General features: G+C 30.8%; 1 protein-coding gene across 2 annotated transcripts in view; it reads right to left on the reverse strand.

Moving 5' to 3' along the window:
* 14-3-3zeta (tyrosine 3-monooxygenase/tryptophan 5-monooxygenase activation protein zeta) overlaps positions 1-26,539 on the reverse strand; it is a 72,776-nt gene that overhangs the window by 29,764 nt on the left and 16,473 nt on the right. For both annotated transcript variants that reach the window (XM_066728849.1, XM_066728848.1), the window contains exons 2-3: positions 20,793-21,100; positions 13,195-13,318 (exon numbers count right to left, since the gene is read on the reverse strand). In XM_066728849.1, coding sequence (XP_066584946.1) covers positions 13,195-13,318; positions 20,793-21,092 — 424 coding nt within the window. In that variant the 5' untranslated portion in view covers positions 21,093-21,100. The remainder of the gene's footprint in view (positions 1-13,194; positions 13,319-20,792; positions 21,101-26,539) is intronic.

Here is a 26,539-nt window from a genome sequence, read left to right on the forward strand (position 1 = left end):
ATATGCAATTATTTCGCATAAATCTACTTTACACAGAGAATAAAAATTTTTAATTTTATCATTTTTCATTGGTGTTTTTACCCTTCGTGTATAAACCTTGGCCTTCTCTGTCCGAGCCAATACGAGCAAGTGAATAATTTTCTACCGAGCTGTCTCATTTTTTAACAAAAATTATGTAAAAAATGTATTTTTATTCTCAATGATATTATTATTGATAATATGTGAAAAATACAGCAATAATTATGTTTCAAAATGTGTGATCATAATGCAAACAATATTTTGTCAAATAAATAAAAATATATTTCATTATACTTTTTTTTAAATTCAGCATTAAATAAACAAAAGAATTAATTACAAAAACTAGCATTTAAACGTATTTTCTATAAATTATCTTTTACGATATGATTTTTAAGACTGTAAAGCACATTTTATTCTAAATATTTTTTCTTTTTTTTTAATTCTATCATAATCTAACCTTATAAATATAAGGAAAGAATTAACACAAATCAATTTCTTGACATTATTTTCCTTGTATACCAACGCTTTGATTAATTTTTTGCTCTAATCATACCTTTCGAATAGGAATTCTTTTCACTAGCACGATACGTAGAGACATATGATTATTACGGGAGGTGGTTATAGTACATATAGAATATTTGCCTTAATTAGACCTATAGTATGGACGTTAAACTTTATTTATTTTCGCAATTACAAGAAATATCAATTTTGATCATAAGACCTTCTTCTAACAGTATTTTTTCTGTTTAGATCCAAGGTGATAATAAGCAAACAAGCGATATCGTATATAGTTACGAAAATTAATCAAGTTATTATGTTCATCCTATGGAGCAAATTTTATGCAATAGTGTAAAGCTATATACCCCCAAACAAATTTTCATCACAAATGCCTGAGATAAATATAAATAAAATCGTATTGTAAAAGTTTAGTCCATAACCTTTAATTTCTTATATATTCCTTTTATAAATTAACCAGTACCGAACTGCCAGAAATACGGTAAGCATATATTTAGAATAGTAACAGTGTCCTCACTCTACTCCTCTCAGAGCTCCCTACTACCAAACTGTACAGTACTTGCACTATATCGGTTAATGTAAAAAATGAATATTTAAAAAATTTGGCTGATATAAAACAAATTTTACAAGACTTTTCCAGTTACAATTATCTTAAGAATCTGTGGTTAACATTTGTCCCTCATACAGCTTTACATTGTATATAAATATACAAAGTATCTGAGTCGTGGCCACAAGCCGAACTTTAGATAGAAGAGGAAATTCTGAAGAGAGAAGTCTTTTACAATTCTTTAATATAATCAATACTTTTCGACTTGCATAATAACATATTTTTGTCAAGATTCCACATAAATTTTTATAAAATTTGGTAAATGTTAATAATGTTAAAAAGATTTTGTAATTTTTTTGATAGAAACGACAATAATAAAAAATGTTTAATAATGTTTTTTCAAGTTATTAATATTTTTCTAGTTATATTAAAATCTGTCTGGACGTAATTTCTTTAGGTCAACAGGCTACAGAAAATGTTAAACAACTCGTTAAATATAAACAATATTAATAAAAGTATGGAATAACGTTTTGCCCATACATTAATTAATAAAAAAATTAATGTGTTTTTCCTTTTACTGATATTTATCGAGCTACATGACACTATATTTAGGATTCACACGTTGTTATGTAATTTGACAAGTATCAATGATACGAAAAAATTTCATTAATTTCCTACTTCTATTGCCACATGCATAAAAAATTATTCTACAATATTTTTAATATCGTTCATATTTAACAAGTTACAGGATAATATTTGTATAGGATATCAACCCAAAAAAATTTATAACTAAAAGGACTTTTATGTAGCTTGATAAATATTAACAATGTGAATAAAAGTTATTAGATTTCTTTTAAGGTTTCTCTATTACGTTTATAAAAAGCTTGCAAATTTTTTAATGTTATTAATATTTACAAAGCTATGTAACAATTTATGCAGAATCCTAGTCGAACATTATTCACAACACTGTGTAAAAAATTGTATAGCAATTTTCTTTTCAGAATTGGCCCTTCCCCTATATTTTGTTTCTTGACTATCCTTTACGGGAAACCCTGTATATTATACAAACAAGGAGATTTCCAAGTCTTATTACATACAGTAAAATATCTGGAAAACGTTGAGTTAAAAAACGAGAAACAAATTAGACAAAAGTTATAGGGCTTAAAACATTTTATTAATAGGTTTTATTAATTTGACCATAGTAACATCACAAGAATCAGGGAGGTCAAGGTCTCCTTGATTTATTCAAATTGAATGACATATTTTTTATTACATATTCTTGTAACTTATCTGAAGAGCTTTCGAAACTCATATATTGATTTGTCTTTTCATCCAATCGTTCTCCAGTTATTCCGTTTTTAAATTGTAAGCAGGCGAGCGGTCATGCGTGCATATGCATAGTGATAATCCACACTGCTTCGTTCAAACCAACACTTAAATAACTTGTGAACGACTGGGTGAAAATATAAATGAACATAGAATTTTTAAAGCTATTGAGATCGAATAAGATAAACACAAGAAAAAATATAACATTCCATGTATAAAAATTAAGGTGACCTTGGTCTGACCTTTGTGACGTTACCCAAGGTTAAACTAATAATATATATGATAATGTTAAGGTTGTGTGCTTGAGCGTATAGTTCGGTAAGTGGGGTCTCTATAGGAGATAGTTACCATTTATATTGCTAAATCTATCGAAATGGATTAAAATCTTTTGAAATTTATTATTCCTTTTAGGAAAGGAATTATTAGTTTTAAATAACAATACATAAGATGGTGAACATAGGCCAAAGTAACCGATGAGGTCACTATAAATCATGTTTTTTATTTTCTTACTTTTGATGTCTCCCTCATCTATTCGATAACTTGATGAACACATAAATGCATAAAGAGATTTACAGCAACTTCTCATTTTGCAACAAACTATATTTTTATATTTAAGCACGATATATCTTCATAATCATTCCCATAAGGATAAATGTTAAAAATAATAATTTATAATCTTATTTCTTGAATCATTTCGTCGATAACCTTAAAACTTTTACAGAGATTCCGAAAACTTCAAGTACAACGACTATATATGTCTGTAAAATTTGAACAAGACCCGTATTTTTATAAAAAAAAATCGATTAAGTCACTTCCATAGATCGTTTTAAATCTCACAATTTATATCTAAAGCACTCTTTTATTTGTTTCTTTTTTTTTCGTAAATTAATTGTTTTCCAGATATATTTTACTGTTCTGAGCCTTTTTAAGAACCCTGTATGTGTAAAGTGTATAACTAAAAACGTTGAACTCCATAATGCTCAACGGTGATCATCGCTCAATTTGGCGCTGAAGCCATGGAGAAAAAAAACGTATTTCAGCGCCACGAATGTCACCAGGAACCTTGGTAAAATAAAATCATTAAATATGATTTTATATTAACTTATCTCCTATGGACAGTAGTTCATTATATTTATAGCATTGTATAAAATTCATATCAATGCCATATGCAGACCCTGTAAAACTAGTGTGGCATTCAACGTAATGAAATAATCCAGACTATGTTTATAATTCTATTTATTTTCCTAACTATCACAGATATAAATTTTTCGTATAAAATATTTTTGAAGGACTTTCAACTTACACTCGTTAAGGCTTTACGCTAAAATTTGACATTTCTATAAAGAGTTAGGAAGATAAAAAGTATTTTTTCCATGGTCTGAATCATTTTAAGTGGGATTCTACCCTTTATACATACAGAGTATCCAGTTAATTATAGTCACACCGATTTCTTCTTATGGGGGGTAAAATTCTAAAAAGAATGGTTTAAAATTGTTGTCCTAATATCTTCTCTCTTTGTTTAAGAGGTATAAGTAATAAAGATTTCTTTATTGCAATTTGCATGGATTGATAGAGAAATTTTATTGACAATTTTACTAGTGTTTAAACACTAAGATTCCATTGATGGAAATATTACACACACACAAATACTTGAATCTGTGGTTATAGTGAAAAACCAAGTTTCAGTCAAACCCTACTAAATTTAGGATCATAAAAACACTAGAATAATTGATAAGAAAAGTTGAAACTTTTATAAATTTCCATTTACAAAGTTTCCAATTGATGTTTTCTGAATTTTACGTATTTATATGATGAAACTGATTCCACACACAAGAGAAACACTATTTTCAGCAATATTTTTAATTAAGTAAAACTGTAGATTATACTCTAAAGCTGTGCTCGACAATATTTGCAGGCAGACGAGTGTGTGACATTTTTTTACATGTTTCCCCTTCCCTCCCATCAACTTGGATGACTTAGACCCTCTACGGCAACCGTAGGCAAATTTAGCATCAGAGTAAGACACATACCCAATGCTGTTTATGCCCACAGGTGTCCTGGAAGATAAAGATTGATAGAGGGAGAAGGGTCTCCGAAAAATGACTCACACGTGCAAAAACTGTCGAGCACTACTCTAAGAGATATACGTAATTATGTGGTATCCGGACTCTCTTCATAAAAAAATATATAGTTCAGAAACACTCAATGGAAACTTGGCAGAAATTTTGAAATTTCAATATTTCCTGTTGGTTTGAACAAAAGTGTTGTTTCACCAGTTCTCGCAGGCATCGATGCGGAAATCTTGATGTTCGACCACTACCACCTCAGCTCAACTAGGTGTTTCTGTGTATTTGTGTACCACTTCGATTTATGTAATCTCAGCGTTTACACGTCAGTAACATAGTCAGTAGAATATTCCTATTGATCCAAGACAAATGTAACGAGGAAATATTATTTACTGATAATTCCTAAACTAAAACAATTATGTTAGATCGGGGACACTGAGACCTCCCATACAGCACACTTGACTAAAAGTTATCTTATGGACATCTTTTAGTCATCCAATTGACTAAAATATGTCTAAAAGGTGTCTTTAAGTAACTGGGTGCTGTATAGGCTGTACGTACTTGTTCTGAACTCCCGATGTCTCACTGCTCAAGAAGCTGACTTGCGTCCATGTAAGCACCAACCTACTTGAACGTTGCAAGCATACCATTTTTCGCCCACCTTTCCTTAATTTCAATCAGCTTCAGTATACGTCGAATGCGAGAGAGTGGGTATTGATTTTTTTTATCTCTCTTCATCTTCACTTTCTTTAACCAAAGTAACCGAGGCATCATTTTTTTCAACTAACTTTGGCTTTCAATATTGCGGATTCGAGTTCGCTCTTTTAGCTACTTATTATTATTATTTTTTAATTTGTAACACGTTTTAATAGAGCCATTCATTTATTCGATTCAATAATAAGTATAGTGAAAGGTTTTTAACATTTAACAGGATCCCTCACGCGTGCTTTACCGACAGTACAAATCAATAAACAATTCGTTTAATAAAAGTAAAATGCGAAGCAAATTGCAAAAATGGGCTTCTTTATGACAAGGTGCCAATTCTAACGGGTAAATCGAGCTTAAAAAAACTCAAATCGAATGAAGAATAACGCTGTACCACTGTCCCGCGTTCTTGAAGTGGAAATAACCAAAAGTAACCTCTTTTCAAGAACGCGGCACAATGGTACAGCGTTATATTTCAACTAATTTGAGTGTTTTTAAGTTCGTTTGACTCATTAGGACTGGCACATTGTCCAACAAACGGCCGATCGTTCAATTTGCTTCGCATTTGAATTTTATTAAACTAATTGTTTATTGACTTTAACTATCGATAAAGTAGGCGTGAGGGATCCCGTTAACGGGATCCCTCAAGCACTCTGTAGCCAACATTACGGAACGAAAAACGAGGGAGAATTGTCCAGCGCTATTTTTTGACCGATTTCAATGTTTTTGGGCTTGTTGCAATCGTTAGGACTCGCACCTTGTCATAAATAAAGCCGTATTTTCCGAAAAACGTAAAAAAAATAAAATTGTTTAAAAATTCGCATTAATAATATTTAAACGCAAAAAAAATTGAAAACCCAGACTTCTTTATGACGAGGTGCCAGACCTAACGATTCCAACAAGCCCATAAACATTGAAATCGGTTGAGAAATAGAGCCGTACCATTGTCCCGCGTTTCTGAGGTGGACGGAAAGCAAAAATTTTTAGGAAGGAAGCTAGCCTTCCGCCCCTCTCACGGCTCACGCTAACGTGTTCCCGCACTCCATCATCGAAACTTACCGCGAAACTTTCCTCTCATATTTACGCTATTCCCCTATCTGTAACTATACATACATAAATACCGCTAAAATAATGTTGCGAACAAGTTTCGATGCCGGAGTGGGGGGAAAACGTTAGCGTGTGCCGCGAGAGGGGCGGAAGGCTAGCTTCCTTCCTAAAAATTTTTGGTTTTCGTCCACCTCAAAAAAGCGGGACAATGGTACGGCTCTATTTCTCAACCGATTTCAATGGTTTTGGGCTTGTTGGAATCGTTAGGTCTGGAACCTCGTCATAAAGAAGCCCGATTTTTCGAATTGTTTTGCGATTAAATATTATTAATGCGAATTTTTAAACAATTTGATTTTTTTTTCATTTTTTGGGAAATAAGGGTTTTTTATGGCAAGGTACGAGTCCTAACGGTTCCAACAAGTCCAAAATCATTCAAATCGGTCGAAAAATAACGCTGGACAATTCTCCCTCGTTTTTCGTTCCGTAATGTTGGCTACAGAGGGCTTGAGGGATCCCGTTAACAGTTACGTATAATAGGATCCCTTATACTGTCATTGCAAAGAAAAATGTCCGGCGTATTAACGGTACAGCGTTATTCGACTACCAATCACAAACTTAATATACTTTTTTAGGGATGTCATAATCTGCAATTTCTAGTAAAATAGTCGCAGTCTTGAAAAACAGAAGAAAAAGTTATTTCCAAGTTATTGTTGTTGCTATTCATAAAATATCATTGACTTATCGGAAAGAGCAGTTTGCGACGTTTCTAAAAAACATTGTGACGAATTGAAAATCGGTCTCCAAATAACGCTGTAAAGTTGTACGAAAATTGAAATATAACGATACTTCAGAGATTTTCTTCAAACTGACACTGCAGAGCAAATTCCAACAGTGCGTGTCAACGACACTGCGTCATTTAAAAGCCGATTTTAATTTTATTAGATTATTTTAGTGGCGTCGAAATCTACTCTTTCTAATAATATAATTACAGTTTTGAAGAAAGAATAATTTATTTTAATATGGACCTTTTAACAATAATTTCTTTTATATTTTTGAAAAAAATCCACTATTGTACTGGAAAGGGCAATTAATGAGGTCACTGAAATTGTACAATGAGTACAAAATTTATCCTCGAATAATGTTGCGCCATTGATACGTGTTGCTCTGTAGTGTCGGTATGAGGGATTCCATTAATATCTAAAATCGGGAAAGAAACATTATCAATTAGGCATGACTTTGCGTGGTATTAGAATTTTTATACAGTGGGGGAAAAAGTTGAAAAAGCAATCCATTATCGTCCCTCATGGACAAGTGTGACCAGGGGCGACGATCATGTATTTCGTTTTCAGCTATCTCCCACATTGCACAAAATTCCTAATACCACGCAAAGTTACGTGAACTTGATAAAGTTTTTTTCACAATTTTAGCTATCACTTTTCCCAATTTTCTCGGAAAAATTTATAAACGCTCCAATAAAAGAAGTACGTGCGATCTTGTGATCACTGATTTTAATAAAATTGTATAGGAATGTACAGTATGTATTGAAATTATAATTTTATCAGTAGGCCTTCAGACGCCGGTACAGCGTAGAGGCGATAAGACAACCGTTTGTAAAACTCTTAGTCTCAACTTTTGTTTTTGTTAAATTCTTTTCTTTTCAACTGTTTCATCATTCTAGAATATTTCTAGACAGCTATGAGTTTATTAGAGAAAATACTGAATAAATAAACCTGTCTTTTTAAAACTATAAGTGAAATGCGAGTCAAAAGAATTATTCTTAAAATTACTATTAAATATTAAAGGCTCGTTTCAATTTATTATTGAATCTAATAAGTTAAACATTTCATAATAATTTAAAAAATAAGAAAAGTATCTGGCTGAATCTGAACTCTTATCCACAGTATGAGAAGCCAAATTTAGGTAAGAAAGATTTGACCTCCTCTCGTCAACTGAACTAGTGTAGGAGCAAAAACAGGAGCTGGATAGGGGAAAACCTTATAACACTCCCCATCGCACTGAAGGTTTACCAAAGCTGAGTAAATTTAAGCAAAGGAGGCCGAAAAATAAACATATCCAAATAATGGTGTACGTGCATCCAGTAGTGATATGTTCATAAGGATGCAAGCTAGCTTTCGGTTGGTGAGACCTCGAAGAGCCCGATGAAATGTCCAACATTCCCGATCCAATATGATTGAACTAAAGCTGTTAAAATACAAAAAATTTTTTAGTAATCTTCCTCTTTCAATTAACCAACCAATTATCCAAATTATTTGGTTTAACCATACCTAATTGGAAACCCAGGCCAAAATTTATAGAAAATTCCGTGCGCAAATTTTAATATGGTAAACAAGTTATCCGGTTGAATCATACCAAACCAATAAATTCATATGGAGCGAATAATTTTAACAATAAGTTTGCTATACCATTCAATTTTCAAATCTTGAACTAGTCCCCTGATTAGAGCGACTATAACCGCGTCATGAGAATTAATGATTTAACTCCTATTTTGATTTTCAATCGAATGAATTATCCATCCCAAATGACATTTGCAGCTTCTGTTAAATAGGATCATGAACTAGCTTATGTGGGGTGCTTTACAACATTGCCAATACATCTGAAAAAATGGAGAAATGCTACTAAGCTAGACTAAATTCGAGGGAACTTATGAATTTTCGATTTTTGAAAAGTCTCCAAATTTCTAAATGTTGGTCATTTCAAATAAAAACATATTTTACTCATTGTATTTCTATTTTAAAATATTGCCATTCAGACATTTGAAAACTTTTCAAAAATCGAAATACTATAAGGTTCCCTGGAATTAATGAAGTTAAATAATTTTCAACATTTTTCCATTCAGATGGATTGGCTACGCAAAAGAATGCCTCATACAGACCTGTTCACGACTTTATTTAAGGGGATGCATTGCGCGTCGAAAAAGTACTTCCCAAATTATCTTCTACAATTTTAAAAATTTGAATATTTTCATAAGGACCGAATTGGTTCGTATTGATCTGCTTAATTAACGTACAGGCTTAATTTTTGGATTAAAAATTTTTTTTAAATCGAATATTAATAATAATATTTTATTTCCCATCAATAATTTCGAAAAAGGGAACCTTTACGACGCTGCGCCAAACTTCAACGAGTAATTTGAGATTAAGAAAAACCAAATATTCCAATAAATGTAGATTTTTTGGAAATACTATTGTAGCGCAACAATGGCAAATTTGCAAATTTTTCTTTGTTGCGCTACAACAGTATTTCCACAAAATCTACATTTATGGGAATATTTGCTTCTTCTTGGTCTCAAATTACTCGTTGAAGTTTGGCGCAGCGTCCTAAAGGCTCCCTTTTTCGAAATTATTGATGGGAAATAAAATATTATTATTAATATCCGATTAACAAAATTTAAAAAAAAAAAAAAAAAAAAAAGCTTTTACGTTAATTAAGCAGATCAATACGACCCAATTTGGTCCCTATGAAAATATTCACATTTCTAAAATTGTAAAAGAACATTTGGAAGTACTTTTTCGACGCGCAATTCATCCCCTTAACAGGATCTGCTACCGCAATTAGGGATTTTCCTGTATCAATAAAATTGCATTGTACTCTTCATTGATATAAGAATAATATTTACTGAATCCTATTTTCGAAATAACTATTAGATATACATAAATAATTCCGAAAGATAATGCAATTTTTCAAACCTCTCTAAGGTATCCTTCCCTTAATCTCAATCCAGTAAATGTATATTTGTTAGCGTAGTTGTTAAAAATTGTGTATTTTTCAATTTGACCGAGAATTCCTCCAAATCTGCTTTAAATGAATAAAAAGATATGTCCTGAAACTTGGGAACTGAACAAAAATATTAAGAACTCCCCCCTCTCCCGGTCTCTGAGACGTTCACTTTTTCCATTTAAATAACCTGCGATTTTGATGGATTGAGTAATTAATTTTAAATTTTCTTTAATTTTTACCTTGAAATCTCTTAAGCTGTATAAAACTATCAAGTAAAGGTACCAGTATTTGTAAACATTTTAAGCCAATTTTCTTTCACATATACAAAGATTTACACATTACTGAAATCAACCAAAAAACGGTTTTAGGGTCCATTTCAATGGTATATCAAGCTACGTGTACAGGGTTTTTCTCAAACAGCGGAACATAGGAGATTTCGTGTTATTTGACTATAGTAAATTTTACTATAGTCAAATTACTGTTTTCCATTTAATTTAAATATTAAACGTAGTAACCAAGATTAATTGAGTAAAATGACATTTATAATGAATAATAAAAGCAATTAAACTAAAATAACCATTAAATTGTAACTATCTACGCTTTTATTAATTATAATAATGTATAGTAAGTGCTTCATTGCCATAGTTAAATAATATAATCCTATGTTCCGCTGTTAGAGAAAAACCCTGTATGTAAAAGAAAATTCTCTAAAAATTTGTACAGATACTAGTACCTATACTTAACAGTTTTATACTGTTTAAGATTGCTTAAAGTAATAATTACGGTAACTCCAAAATTTATTTTTACACTCTATCAAAATTCCATATTTTTTAAATAGGAAAAATAAAAGCGACTCGAGAATTAACCTACAACTTTTTCTCAGCGTCCAGGTTTTCAGGGATATTTTTCTTATTTATTTAGCACAGATTTGTGGAGGATGTCGCGGTCCAATTGGAAAAACAATTTTTAACGACTACCCTAATATGTATATAAATTTATTTGAATTAAACATCTGATCTAATTTTCGTTCTTCAGATGGACCTTTAGATATATGAAGCTTTTTGTAAAGTATATTAAATTATAAGTATGAAAATAATATCTCAGGAAAAAAGCACTTTTGCTGGAGCAGACTCTAGTACAGTTTTTGATCAATTTTCAGTTAAACAAAATGAATAAACAATAAAAAAACAGTTGTTCCATTTAAATAATTCAGGGCGACCTTCATATGATTTTTAAGATAATTTTAAAAGTTTAATAAGCAAAAAAAAACGAAGTAGCTCCTTCAAAAGGTGGTCGAAGTAGTATCTTATTTAGTTAGGATTAACATTTTTCTATTTTCAAAATATTTAATTGTATTACGCTTTCGACGAATCCCGTATACAAAAAGTAGTCTCATTCAGGTAGTAAGTTTTAAGGAAGTTGTAAAATAAAATTAACACAGTTTTTTATGTAAAATTACAGTAATATAAATGAATTGAATGAACATTTATATATAAATAACAATAAGTGAATACGTTAATTTTATTCTTTAAGCATTTATAAAGAACATTCTATATGCAGTTTAGAAACAAATTATTTAAACGGTTTTCGAGTTATTTAATAATTTAGGTAGATCAATTTCACGTTTCTAGCATACACGCTCATAAATCTGTGTGGTCATTTTAATATACAATATCTTCAAAACCAGCTACCAAAATATGAATTTATACACACTACCGCTCAAAAGTCTGAATACACTAAAGTATAAATCGACCCGTCTCTTTCAAGTTTTAAATCTTTATTCCAAAAAATGGCACAAAGGTGTAATAGCTTCCAATCGAAAGGTTATTTGAAGGTCTTTCGATTGGTGCGCGATAAAACTAATTTAAGGCTTCTTTTACTTATTGAATTAGCAATAACTTAACGGCAACAAGTATATCGACATTAACGAGCGAAATTCTTGCCGAACGTAGCTCCTTCATTTCTTAACCGATTTTGATGTATAGGTACCTTTTTGAAAACGCCAGAAAGAGATCTAGCGACACACGTAAGCCGATTTTTTGAATTTCATTTTTTTTAACATTTTTTTCATTTTTTCATTTTTGTACAAATCGGCCAACGTGGGTCGCTAGATCTCTTTCTGTCGTTTTCAAAAAGGTACCTATACATCAAAATCGGTTAAGAAATGACGGAGCTACGCGCGACAAGAATTTCGCTCGGTAATGTCGATATACGTATTGCCGTTAAATTATTGTTAATTCAATAAGTAAAATAACCTTTAAATTAGTTTTATCACGCACCAATCGAAAGACCTTCAAATAACCTTTCAATTGAAACCTATTACACCTCTGTATTATTTTTTGGAAGAAAGATGTAAAACTTAAAAGATGGGTCGATTTTCACTTTACTGTATTCATATTTTTGAGAGGTAGTGTATATTACCATTCTTTTTTTGCATTAATACCATTTTTTTGAAGGGCTTATACCGCATTTGGAAAAATATTCAGTAGACAACAATAGCTTCTCAGTTGAACGATTAGAAAAAAGGATATCCATATTTGTTAACAGTATTTTAATATTCGATTGTAATATAATAGAACATTCAAAATAAGTACTGATTTACTTTTTCTAATCGTAGAAATGAGAAGTTTTATTATCTTTTGAATAATTTTTCAAATTTGTGATTTGCCCTTTTAGAACATTTATATTGATATATTAGCATCATAACGTGTCTGTAAAGATTCTACAATATTTCTTTCTTTTAATGCTAAGGCCCTAACTAGTTCAATTATATTACCCCAACTACCTTAAAAGAAAGCACTCCACATGAAATTTCATGTTTGGTGTAAGTCAACCGGATACCTTGTATGTACTGTGCCTCCTGTAACTGAGAAAAGCTAACAACTTATATTATTACGAAGGCAACAGGTTTGTAACCAACTCTTTCCTATAAATTAAACACTATATTATTGTTAAGTTTTGTAATATTTTAGTTATCTTTGGTCTCAGAGATTTACAAATATAACAACAAATTATAGGATTTTATCAGTAAATAAATTAATTCAAGTAACTCTTTAAAAAAGATAACTGATTTATTTCAATTATAGATTCCCAGATAGCAAAATTAGTTGTAAAACTGTTAACGTCAAAATTTATTGAACCAATTTTGCCATTTAGGATTTTTTTTATCAACTTGTGCATGCTTAATATTTAGCAGTCTTAATTAATACTAGGATGAATAATTAAACATACCATTTCTAATTTCGCCAGTGGCGACTTCTGCGAGATACCTGTAATAATCACCCTTCATCTTCAGATAGAATACTTTACTCTCTGCAATGGTAGCTTTTGGTATCAGGTATTTGTCCAGTAGTCCCTAAGAATTAAAAATTTCCATTAATTATATAGAAAAACACAAATGAGTATTTGATATAAAAGTTACATATTTTAAACAGCATAATAAAACTGAATACTTAAATGAGTAGAGTACAAAATATGCTATGTGCATTTTTTACTTAAGAGACGAGGAATATTAGTTATATGATGATAAAATTGTAAACAAATATTATTTGCGGTACTAATATATATTTGTAAAAACTATAGTCGGTTAACAATAAGAAATTTGTAAACAAAATGATCAGATTGCCCCTACATGTTCTCTTCTTTTCTACCAATGATGAAAATAGTTTTGCTGAATGTTAACCATTTACAATCAACGATTTATATATTTTAGAAAAAATTGAAATTTATTAAAAATCTGTAAGAGAGTATTTTTCAATGGCATAATTGGTATAAATCGATTGAATACATTATTTTTCCTTACCAATAAACAGTTACTGAAAAATTATCAAACGCTTAAAAATCAGGATTTCTTTATAAAAAATAAAGGAAAGAAAGTTATGATTGACTTATATAATTGTGGTACAAAGATACAATTTTTTCGAGTTAACCTGTTTCCTGTTTATAAATGTAACATATATTATTTAGACATTTCTGATTTTGTTTAAACCGTCAAAAGTGCAATTCAACATAATTTTCATACGTTATAACTGTTACAAATATAGGGGTTTTTTGTATGTGCATCACCCTGAAACCTTATACAGGGTGAGGCACTTAAAGCCACCCTAGAATATGGATACAGAAAGACACGAATCTCTTTAACTATAAAAGATATTCAATTTTTGCATAGGATCTTTTCGAAGCCTCTTATTATTTGCTTTCAGGAAGGTTATATGTGAAAAGTGAGTATCTCTTATAGTTAAAGAGATACACATCTTTTTGTATTAATAATTTTGAGTCGGCTTAAGTGCCTCGCCCTGTATTAAAAATTTGTTCATGGAAATATTTTTGGATTGGTGAAGCATCCTTGAAAAGAAAGAACGAGTTAATGTTTTTTATAGAATAATTTAAAAACACATAAAATGTATAATTTTTTTAATCGATACAGTAGAAATGCAATAATTAATAAACAGGGCATTTATCTGAATATTTTCAACTGACTTTATTTTTTTGTAAGTATGAAAGACAAAGATAAATAAAAACACATATTTCATGACTTCACAATCACTGATTTTTCTAAATGGAACAGCTTAGACAGAGTGGTTAATTTTAATTAAAGCACATGAATATCTAAACAACTCATAATTTCACTAAAAAATCTTTGAAACAAAAGTTTTATAGTTCATGGAGGGATATAAGATGGTACCATTATTTTGACCTTGAAAGGTTAGTTTAAGGCTAGATGATGGTCATCTTGAATTTTTACAATGGAGCTCCTTTTTATACCACATTCTTACAGCTGATATGAAGAGCTTTCTATAGCACGCCATAGTACATTATTATTTAATTCAGGTATTTGCTACATTTCAGTTGAAATGTTTAAACGAATACTAAGAATGCGCGTAGGCGTAGGGGTCACACATACTACTTCAGTCAGGGTACATCTATAAATATTTTCAAATAAAAATATCCAGTGAACGACTGGAGGAAATCACAAATCAATATACTGTTTTGGAAATCTTCTGTGAGATCAACTATAAAAATATTTAAAAACATATGAGGGGATGTAATTAAAAATCTCTAGATGACCTTTGTGTAGTCTTCAAACCCGACCTTTCAATGTCAAAACATTTATACCATCTCATATCCACTTCTAACCATAACTTTTTTGCTTAAAAGTTTAATTTATTCGATTATTAGATTACAAAATATTCAAACTGAATTAGTTAAAAAATGAATCACCCTGTATATAATTTTTTCTAGTCTCTAGAGCCTTCTAAAACACTATACTAATCCAAAATTTCATTCAATCACTTTGGGATAGTGAAATTTGAAATTATACATACATGAGCCTACACATGTGTGGTGTGTATCGATCACGTACACTACTTTAAAAAAGCTGTCACGCATATACGATTTCAGAATTTAATATCTCGAAGAAACTTTTGCTTCAAAAGATGTATTATTCAATTAAACCGAATCCAAAGTTAGAGTTCTATATGTGTGTAATGCCAAACTGCAGACGATTAGCCACCCCATGTGGACCCCAAAGTCCATATAACTGTATAAGCGAGGGAGTCTGAGTGGAGGATTTTAATCTTTGCAATTTGGCATCATACACATATACTGATTTAAGAGAAATGGCTTAAAACCAACTACAGGATCCGCAAAAGGGACCAAAAAGATCCATGTTTTTTTTTGTTATTTACAATTATTCATGAATATCTACTTACAGAAATAATCATAAAATTTAATTGAAAACAAAACTGTCAATCAATTCTATGTGAAAAGGCACGAATGTAATCACTCGTTAATTTATTTGTCAGAGTACCATTCATTTATAAAAAAAATATTATAAAAAGTTGAAACAAAAATAACTGCTTCTACATCAGAAAAATAAATGCTGACAATGGAAAAAGATATAAAGTGTGACAAAAGTTGTGTGAGAACTAAATATTGTATCGCTCGAGATGTAATATCTACTTGTGTACGATGCACACATAACTTCATAGCTAATTTTTGTTAACCAGTTAACATCTATCTAACCTACTTTCGGTATAGAAAATGGCAGGGTCGATTTCGATTCAATATTTCCTAACCATGTGCTATGAATAAACGATACTGTAACAGACAAAATTCAGCGAATGTACCTGTTTTTCCTCGTAGAATTAATTGGTAGAAAAAACACTTTGAAAACTTTAATTTTATGGCTTTTTATTACGTAAATATTGACAAATAATTGCAAATAACAACAAAAAATGAATGTAACTTTCGAATAACCTTAAAAATTGAACAGCAATAAAAAAACTACTATGGTTACTATATTGACTAAGTGTTTCTTTATATTTTTATATCTTTGTCAAATTTTCTAAAAGGAAATCAGCTGGAAGTGTTCAAATGAAACTATACATATCAGCACTAATGCACTCATATTGTGCCAATTTAAAAAACTATAAAAGTTAGCAGTATTTTAAAGTGACATCAAAAACATTAATTTACTTTAAGGATATAATATTTAAAAAAAGTTCTACAATTGATCCTTAATATGAAATAGAAAAACTTGCATCATTGTATCAAAATGATAAGCTGTTTAAAAAAAAAAATTATCGAAGTATTATTATTATTTTAATGAACAATCGATTATAAAATATTGTCTTTGTTTTAAGTAATAGTATACTTATTAATGTGAATAATATACAGGGTGTGTCATAATACACAGGCTTTCTTGAAGAGGGGTATATTCTTTAATATATTTTAAGATAATTTTTCCACTACCACACTTTTCTCGGAAATGGGTAGCTTTTGAATTATTAGGATTTTTAGTGTAGCAAGTGTACATGATGTAAAATGATGCATTTGATATTTTGCTCAACAGATAACGTTAATTACGCTGTATCGTCGCAAACATGAATAAATAACATGTACCCATTGAATACTTTAAATTGAAAAACAACAAATAATCTTTTATTGTTAATTTCGTAGATCTTCACTGCTCCTCTGATGTATTTTTCAACTTCAGGAATTAGTTTTAGCGTTTTAAGAAGCACGCATAGGAATCTCCCTCATAGCAGATACCACATATTTCTTGTTTTAAATTTTTAGCAGTCACTCTCCAACCTTACTAGTATCAAGTAAATTTTAATAACATATTTAGTATCGCTAAGTGTGTCCAAAATTGGTACTAAAATAATATTCAAGGATTCAGTATACACGGCAAGCATCCATTTACTAAATAAAACAGTTTTGCAGTTATCTTGAAGATATTAACCACTTGATCGATTAACTGGAAGCTGCTAGTTCTTCGTTTGTGGTACTAAGACAATTAAGAAAAATAAAATGAAATAAAAAACATGCAATTTTATTTTCATTTTATAGTAAAGTTCCTGAAAATTCTATAATTAATCGATTAATAAATCAATAGCCTAAATATATCCATTAAATAATCTTATCGTTAGTGAACAAATTTCTCCTTAGCATGTTTGGATTGAAAATAAAATATATTTATTGTATTACTAATTTCGCGGTTAGATTGGGACAATAAGTGAACTATTAAAATTGTAACTTTTTATTCATAGTAAGAAAGTGCATAGGAGAGTGTGTGTGGAAATGAGCAATTTGTGGTATCAGTAATGAGAGATATGCTTATTTATACTATTAAAAACATTAAAACTAATTCCTGTTCTTTAAGAAAAAATCAGAGGGGAATAAGGAATGCATGTGTCCATTTATTACTTCTATATGGAAGATTCATTAAAATAAGCGATAGAATATGGGAGTGAGTCAGAATCAACAGAATTGTGTACGTCAAATACACGCTCAGGCAGTGTTAATAATTGTTAATAATGCTATACCAATTTCATTTCTTATTCATTACGTATGTGACGTGTATCATTGTCTATAATTATGTTCATTAGAGGCAGAAGTGCATGAAAACTATCTGTTATTCTCACTATAATTGACATCTATCCAAATGTTTTCATATAAACAATCTTCCATATAGTAATGCGAAGTACAAGGTGTCCCATTTTAATCGCCGCAAATATTTGTTTATAATGATAAACTAAATACAGAAAAATCTCTCAGAATAAAAGTTATGTGACTAATTTTGACGGGGACACAAGATTGTATGTTTGATTTGACCCTGGAAAGCCTGCTGAAGAAAATATTAAGGTTACCTTGATTTTCTTAAATTAAGCCCCCCCCCCCCCCTCATACTTATTACATATTCTAATAGCTTATATCAAGAGGGTTCCAAAACCTTCTTTTCATCTTTTCATTTTATCCATTTGTTCATGAGATATTCTGATTAAAAACAGCTTATAAAAGTGGATATGACTTAAGTAGTTTGCGGCTGTGTTCATGTGTGCGCTACCGCTGTTACCACTACCTATACACTAGCCTATATTAATTCTGCTTTCTACATGTGATAATTGTGCTGGTCGATCAATAGGATCTCTCCATTTTTGATTTCTTAAAAAAAAAATTGTTGAAAGTCAAGGTACATATGCAAAGTAGCTTAGCCATCTATATTATCAAATTGAAATATCTCATAAATAACTGGATGTAGAAAGAAAAACATGAAAATATAGTTGTCGAGAGCTCTTAAGTTTAGATACAAGAACACATTATAAAGATGGGGTGTTCCTTTTGAAAATTTGGAGGTAGCCTTTATACAATCTTCAAATAAAATTTCAAGGTCCAAACAGTACTATCTTATGTCCTTCTTGAAATCAAAAAGATTTTAACTGAAACGTTTTTTGACAGTAAGGTTGAACATTTTTTTCTGTAACACATTAACTTAAAAGTCCTGTGAACATAGAATTATATAGATTATAAAACTTAAAATACAGTTCAGATATCTATAGTTATTCTTGTAAATAATACCAATATATATATATATATATATATAGGGTGATTTTTTATGAGTACATATATTGAACAAATGAAAAACAGTAATAAGTATTGGATTTTCAAAAGACATGTCAATTTTTGCTTCGAGGAGATCATGAAATAACTGTAAGAATATTCTAGGTATAAAAGAACATAAAATTCAACTAAAGTTACCTTTTGAAATGTTTAAATGGAACCCTATATTTTTATTACATATTTTTGTAACTTATCTCAAAAGTTTTCCAAAGCAGTATATAAATTTATCATTTCAACAAGCTGTCCATCAAATATTGCAAATTGAAAATATAAGTAGATTAGCGAATAAGTGTGTGTATGCTAACAGTCGCTCACACTACTTTCGTCAAAACCAACACCTATATGCAATTTCAAATCGAAATATCTAGTGAAGTACTAAATGGAATTATTAATTGATATAGTGCTTTGAAAAGTGCTTGAGATAAGCTAGAAAAATATGTAATAAAAATTATGGGGTTCTACTTAAAATAATCAAGGTGACCTTCATAGCTTGTACATTTCTCCAACTACACAATTTTTTTTATAAGATAATTTACTGTCCCCACGAAGCAAAAATATTGAAGAATTTTGAGAATATTCAATATTTATTTTTAATTTCCATTTACTAAGAGTGGATACTCATAAAAAATCACTCTGTATATTTAATACGTTCACGCCGGCGCGGGCCACCGGTGGCCCGCGCCGGCGTGAACGTGTTGAATGATCCTGTTAGAAATGTTGGACTTGAGATGAAAGTCGCTTATGAAATTGTATAAACCATGGGAGAGGAAAACAAAGTTTAATCAAGAAGATTTAAGGCCTCAAATAGACCATGCCAATCATATATGCTTACAAATTTAAATAAACCATATTCTGTAATGTAATTGAATATTTCTAACAATTAAATATTTGACAATAGCTTAAAATCAATAGAAAATAAAATATGCTAATAGTAGTGACATCTAAACCAAATCGTGATGATCAAACCTTTTGATTTGTTTATAATTAGATCTTTTAATAAGAAACTTATATTTTTTAATCAATTTCAATTTCTTAGGAGCTAGTTGAATTGTAAAAGTACATAACACAACAATCTACCATCTCAAATTGTTTTATAAATTTGATAAACGTACTTATAATATCGTTTTTTCACAACCGACTACTTTAATAAAATGTAGAGTTAATTTGTATTAAATTATTTTCAAATGAATTGAATAATTGAAAATGGTAACCGTTTAAATAGTCTGTAAAAAAATTAAAGCTCTTTGTAACAAAGACTGATTGTAAAGAAGATTAAATATCTCAAAGTCATCAATTTACTTCGCACGATAATATAATATTGAATCTTTTAATTGTTTCATTGATTTTAAACTATTTCTAAATATTTAATTTTTTAACACACAATTTTGTTTCATTAAAAGTCCAAACATGCCTGACAAGTATAATGTGTATTAAATATCTGAGCCTTCTTAAAAAATCATTACCGAGAAAATCATTATTCGAATTTTAATATAAAAATATCTATTGATTATTATTGACACTCCTATTGATGAGTCACAAAAATATTGAAACTTTGAATTTTATCGTTTATGTCAAAAAATAGTATAGGAATTGCTCGCTTCGGTTAGAATTTTTCAGTGAAAACGACAAAATACAGAGGCTACACGTATTATAGAGACTCTTTTAACCAAGTGCAAATTGAGAAAACCATTATCTACTACTAAGAAAGAAAATGACTTGCAAAAATTGAGAGAAAAAAATGTCGAATCTGGTAATTGGATTTAGACTTCATTAAAGAATACATGTACCACGTTGTAACATATGATTTACCCCAATTAAAATAGTAAATAAGCACAGAAAGCTATATACAGAGTACGAAGTGTGGAAAAGGAAAAAAGGTATAGGTTCGATGAAAAAAGTAATAAAGCGAAGAACTAGTGTCTTACCAATACATCGTAGCAAATCTCGCGTAGTTCCTTTTCGACTTTCTCCCGATATTCCTTAGCCATCTGTTGTTTACGTTCGGAGCCCTCTGTCTTTTGTTCGATAGAGGAGATTACCCGCCACGAGCTACGCCTTGCGCCAACTACATTCTTGTACGCTACCGAGAGCAGGTTCCTCTCTTCGTTCGAAAGCTCTACGCCTGTTTCGGTAACTGCCTTCATCGCAGCGGCCATGTCATCGTACCTTTCCGCCTGTTCAGCAAGCTTCGCACGTTGCACCAATTCCTCCTTGTCCACAGACATTACGTTAACTGAAAAAATCATTATAATCAGTATCTCACATACTACAATATGGCAATAATGATTACATAGTGCCTCTTGATACTATTTTTTTTTTTTTTTTTTGGCACAACTGCGATTTTCTCGAAAAATATTCGGAAATTTGTATTTCTTTTTCCGGCAATTAAATGTTTATCAAAGGAAAGCAAGGATCCCTTCCAAAGAATTATGTAACGTTGCGGAATAAGCTCGATTATACTGTATTAACATTTGAAAAAATATCTGTTTACCCGATCATTAAAAATACAGGGTATACGCGCTGTTTGAAACATCTTGAGTTACGGATTAGAAGAGACGTTTATTTACATATAGCTATAAAAGATGTGGACCGTTTTCGGTAGGAGCATTTTTCTTCGAAATCTTTTTCCATTATTTGCATTTATATAAGTTTCGTCGAAAAACGATCCTATTTGTCAACCATTTCATCACTGCCACGTGCTTTTAAGGCTTTCGGTAATTGAATCCTGTGCCAAAGGTTTATAAAATATAATTAATCGATCGTTCATTATTTAGAAAATCTATTCAAAATCCAATTTATATTCGAGTCGTATCGATGGTGTATTTGCATTTATCACATATGATCAAGTTAACCTTACGGATTGATCGTTGAAACAATTGAGAAACACACATAAATAGTAATAATTCTATGTATTTATGATGAATTTTACCTAAATGAAGCCACGCTCACAATATATTTCTCAGCGAAAAAATTAATTTGAATTATATAAATATAAATCTGTTATGTCTTTGAAACATAGTAGGAATTGGCCATAGCTGTAACAAAACTATTTTCAACACAGACTTAGTATTTCATTTCAAGAATTTCTCTCTAATAATTATATCACTCTTTTCATTACACCAATAAATAATTCTATGAAAATAATTTCATTTAAGGATGACAGTTATGTATAAATTTTTTAAACTTTCTTATCAAAACTTTTAAAAAATGACTATCAAAATAATAAATAATCTATGCTGTTTATAATCTGCACACATGATTTTTTTTATGAATGTTTGATCTCAGCGCAATTGGCACAAAGGTACATTTCGCTATGGAAAATAAAAGCCCCAGTTTCACACGTAAAGTATTAAGGAGAAAATAACCTCGTATTAATAGATTTATAGTCATATTAAAAATTATGATAGTATTATCAGACAAAATTCTACTCTCACAACCATTATAATTTATCCAGGTTGCCCAGCAGCAGTGTCCTTGAAAAAATTTTTCATAAACTATAATTTTTACCCAAATTAAAAAGAATTGAATAAAATTATAATTTGATAGTATAGCGAACGCACGCACGCGCTTACATTAATCACTAAGGCACTGTTTAGATGAACTGACCTGAAGTGGATGTGTTTAGCAATCAACGCTATTAAAACTAGATCATATTGTCTTTTAAGCCTAACATTTTCTACGTCATTCAACAACTACAATTGATGAAAAAATGAGGTCGAAAAGACGACCCCTTGCACACAACCCGAGATAATACGTCTGGTATTAAACAATATAAACATTTCATTTTGTGAGAAGAAAATTGTATTTTTTGAAATATTATCTACTTCTCGTATTTATATATTAAATAGTCAGTCATATTTCTCGCGGCTGCAGTTACTTTAGTTAAGACTTTGCACGAAGAATCATTCCTGATAACATTGTTAAATTCAATTTGATTACATTTTCTTTTGGTTAAGGTAAACTAAAGGACTTAGGGCGGCCCATAACACACCTAAAGGGATATATTCACACACACACAAACTGAGAAGAATTTAGTAGGATTGTGAAATTAAGAGGCCAAAACTAAACAAGTAGGAGAGAGAGCAGGGTCAGTTATAGCACGTGTCAATTGCAACATTCTAATTTCTGGCTCCTCTGTCGCCTCGTTGAAACTTAACATCGTGTAGTATAGTTTTTCGCAACTACGCGAAAACCCTTAGTTCTTTCAAATCCGCGTTAAGCCACTATTCTTAAGAGTAAGCGGATCAATTTTTTTTCTATCTTTTTAAGTGTTTCACTTATTTCTCAATGTACGATTGTGTGTCCACTTACTATTGTGTAAATGTTACAATTCGAAGCACTGCTAAAACAAGTATGCAGCATTTCAGTAAATTTATCAAGTTTTGTCGAATTTATGAAATTTCAGACGATGTTAATGAAAGGAAACGAGGGTCTTAGTTTATTTTAATGTTTCCATCTGACACCGTTTTATCAAATGTATTACTTCATTTTCTTTTTGGCTTTGGTATTCATGTTAATTTTTTTCATCCATTTTCATTTTTCGGAAGTCATTTCAATCGTTAAACTATACACTACGACTTTTAATTTATATGCAGAAACAAAACATACTTTCTCAGATAATAATCTTTTTACTAAATTAAGTAGATTTGAAACTACGTTAAAAAGTATTAAAAGAAAATCAGTTCGTTGAATTTGCTAGTATATTTTAACGGTTAAAATAACCTCTAAAAAAATAAAGATTTTTTAGTAAAAAAACAAAGTTGAAAAAGAAAATGCACAAATAGAGGTAATAAAATGGAAAGAGGTCGAAACAAAAGTGAACTATTTGGTTTTAAATTATATTCCAACGTTAATTATTGAATTGTAGAGCAGAATTTTATTTATTTCAATTTTGAAACGTATCTGGCCAGTACAAGGCTTAAGGGGATCCACGACCGACGAGAAATTTAATTCAAGCTTATCTCCGAAAATAATAAAAATATGAACTTTTTAATAGAGGTTGAATTTACTCGTTTAACAGTGCTTAAGAGCGCTACAGGCTCAGAATTTCATTAAAATAATTTTATTTGTTATGAAAATTATAAACAAATAGTATTTTTGAAAATATTAGTGATATTGAAAAAAGGGAACTGTAACACCTTCAAGAAAAGTTCTATGAGTAATTTAAAACCAGAAAGAAGCAAATACGTACAAAAATGTTGAAGATTCGTTTGAAAAACTAATGCAGCTATTTAAATATAACATTTGCCGGTTTTACTGACCGAGATAATCGTCATGCGTTAGAAAAAGACACGTATATAAGTTCTTCCGCTTTTATAGGACTATAAATATATTTGTAGCCCTACTAAAGCGGGAGAACTTATATGCGTGTATTTGTCAAACGTGTGACGATTCTTCTCTGTCAGTAAAACCGGCAATTTTTATATTCGAAGAGTTGTATTATTTTGTCAAAATAATCTTCGACATTTTTTGACGTATTCACTTCTTTCTGATTTTAAATTACTCATAGAACTTTTCTTGAAGGTGCTACAGTTCCCTTTTTTCAATATCACTAATATTTTCAAAAATACTATTGTTTATTATTTTTCATAAAAAATAAAATTATTTTAATGAAATTCTGAGCCTGTAGCGCTCTTAAACACTGTTAAACGAATAAATTCAACCTCTACTAAAAAGTTCATATTTTTATTATTTTCAGAGATAAGCTTGAATTAAATTTCTCGTCGGTGGTGGATCCCCTTAAACCACTGTAGGAACCACTTTAATTATTTTAGAACATGCTGTCAAACAATACTTATTTGACTTGGAGGGAGAGGTAAGGTGCTAACGTTGGCTTGACCTTGAAACTTCATGACGACTGCATGAAAAGGAGCTTGACTTTTTTTAAACGAAACACCCTATACGTTACTGCATAATTTTTTAGCTGACCTCGAGTGTTCTCCAAGCACCCTCTTATCATTTTATTCATATCATCAAGCCGCCTACCATACAGTTCGATTAGAAACTACAGGTAGTTGCGGACTTGATCGAAACAGTGTGTGAGAGAATTACGCGATAAAAGCCTAGTCCCTCACTTACGTTTACTTTCTAATCGAAATATCTCATAAATAACAGAATGAAACGAAGGGCTAAAAAGAAGATTTTAGGAATCAGAGCCAGATCCACCAAATTTTCACATTGATATCCATTCGAGTCTTCGATTGGATATTGATTTAATAATGGATCCTGTGAATTGGAAACATTTCGATGAATCATCGTAGAACCTAGCAGGGCAGAAACAGAAGGTTATGCAAGAAAGGGAAGGAGAGACAGAGAGGGTTTTGAACCACGGAAAAAGAAGATGAAGAAGAATATATTTTTGAGCTACCAATTCAGTCGGTGAATAATAATTACGACGACCTCTTGCTGAAAAGACTGGATATCGAAGAAGAATCGAATCGACCTCCTCCAAAGGTTACGATCAATATCCAAGTGGGGTCGATGATTTAGCCGCACGGATCATTGGATACTTGTCGACAACCGAAAGGTCGAAATTGGAGAAGAAGGATACCAACACCCCCATGCAACTGGTGGTTCTCCAAATGCGAGCTAAAATTGCGAAAGTGCATGTCACCACGTCTCCACGACATCCCAACTAATTAATCTTCGGTACGTTGATGAGATGATAAAAATCATTTTATGGACTGATTCAGAGTCACGAGGTTATCCCCGATCAAATTAGAATTGTTTATCATTGGAAGCAACTGATCCTACCGAACCGTCCTATATATGCTAAGAGAGAGAGAGAGAGAGAGAGAGAGAGAGGTTCGTGTGTTACAACTGGACATTGGATCCTGTAGCTTTCTCATCAAAGTTGCAGCCAATTAACGACCGAGCACGTTAAAGCCTAGCACTCATTCATGATGGCTAACGCTGCATACCGCAAAGGTCTTGTATCCTCAACTTTCGTCACAATGAGGAAGAGATGACGTAACTACTTGCGGAAGTCAAATGAGGGAGACGACGGAAGAGGACTCGAACCATGTCATCAGGCAATGACCCGAGTTTGACATTTTCGGAGATAAACTAAACTTCTCCCTCTACTATCTGAGATTTTTTCCCCCTTTTACAATCGTTGCATTTCTTTTCAAATAATGTATTTAACCTCTCATGTACATCCTGAAGTTTGTACTTTTTCATAATGTTCAACTGTCATTATTATAAGTTTAAGTCAAATTTACTTCACCTTATTAGCATTATTTTTTACACCTTTCTTAAATTAAACTTTTCATATATTTTTTTCTACCACTGATTATATTATGTAATATTTACTGTGATATAATATACCACTATATAACTGTGTTATTACACCCGATTTGAATATACTGCTTATAATCTTGCATCAGGTTTAAAAGCTAATAAAAAGAAAGTTTTGTAAAAAGACTTTGAGATAAGTTACAAGAATATGTAAAAGCATATAGGGGACCGTTATTTAAAAAGCACCAGAGCATAAATGAAAAGAACATGTATCTATGTAACTATAAGAAATATCACAAATTTGCATAAGACTCTTTCGAACGTTTACACTATTTGCATTCATGAAAAAATCTTGTGCATAATTTTTATACATATTAGTTATAATGATAAATGTAAGCATTTTTCAATATGCACGTTTCTGGGACGTTCAAATGAC

The sequence above is a fragment of the Prorops nasuta genome, unplaced genomic scaffold (assembly GCF_024137725.1).
Source record: "Prorops nasuta isolate Cenicafe-Biocafe unplaced genomic scaffold, Cenicafe_Pnas_1.2 PNAS00006, whole genome shotgun sequence".
NCBI classification, from domain to species: Eukaryota; Metazoa; Arthropoda; class Insecta; order Hymenoptera; family Bethylidae; genus Prorops; species Prorops nasuta.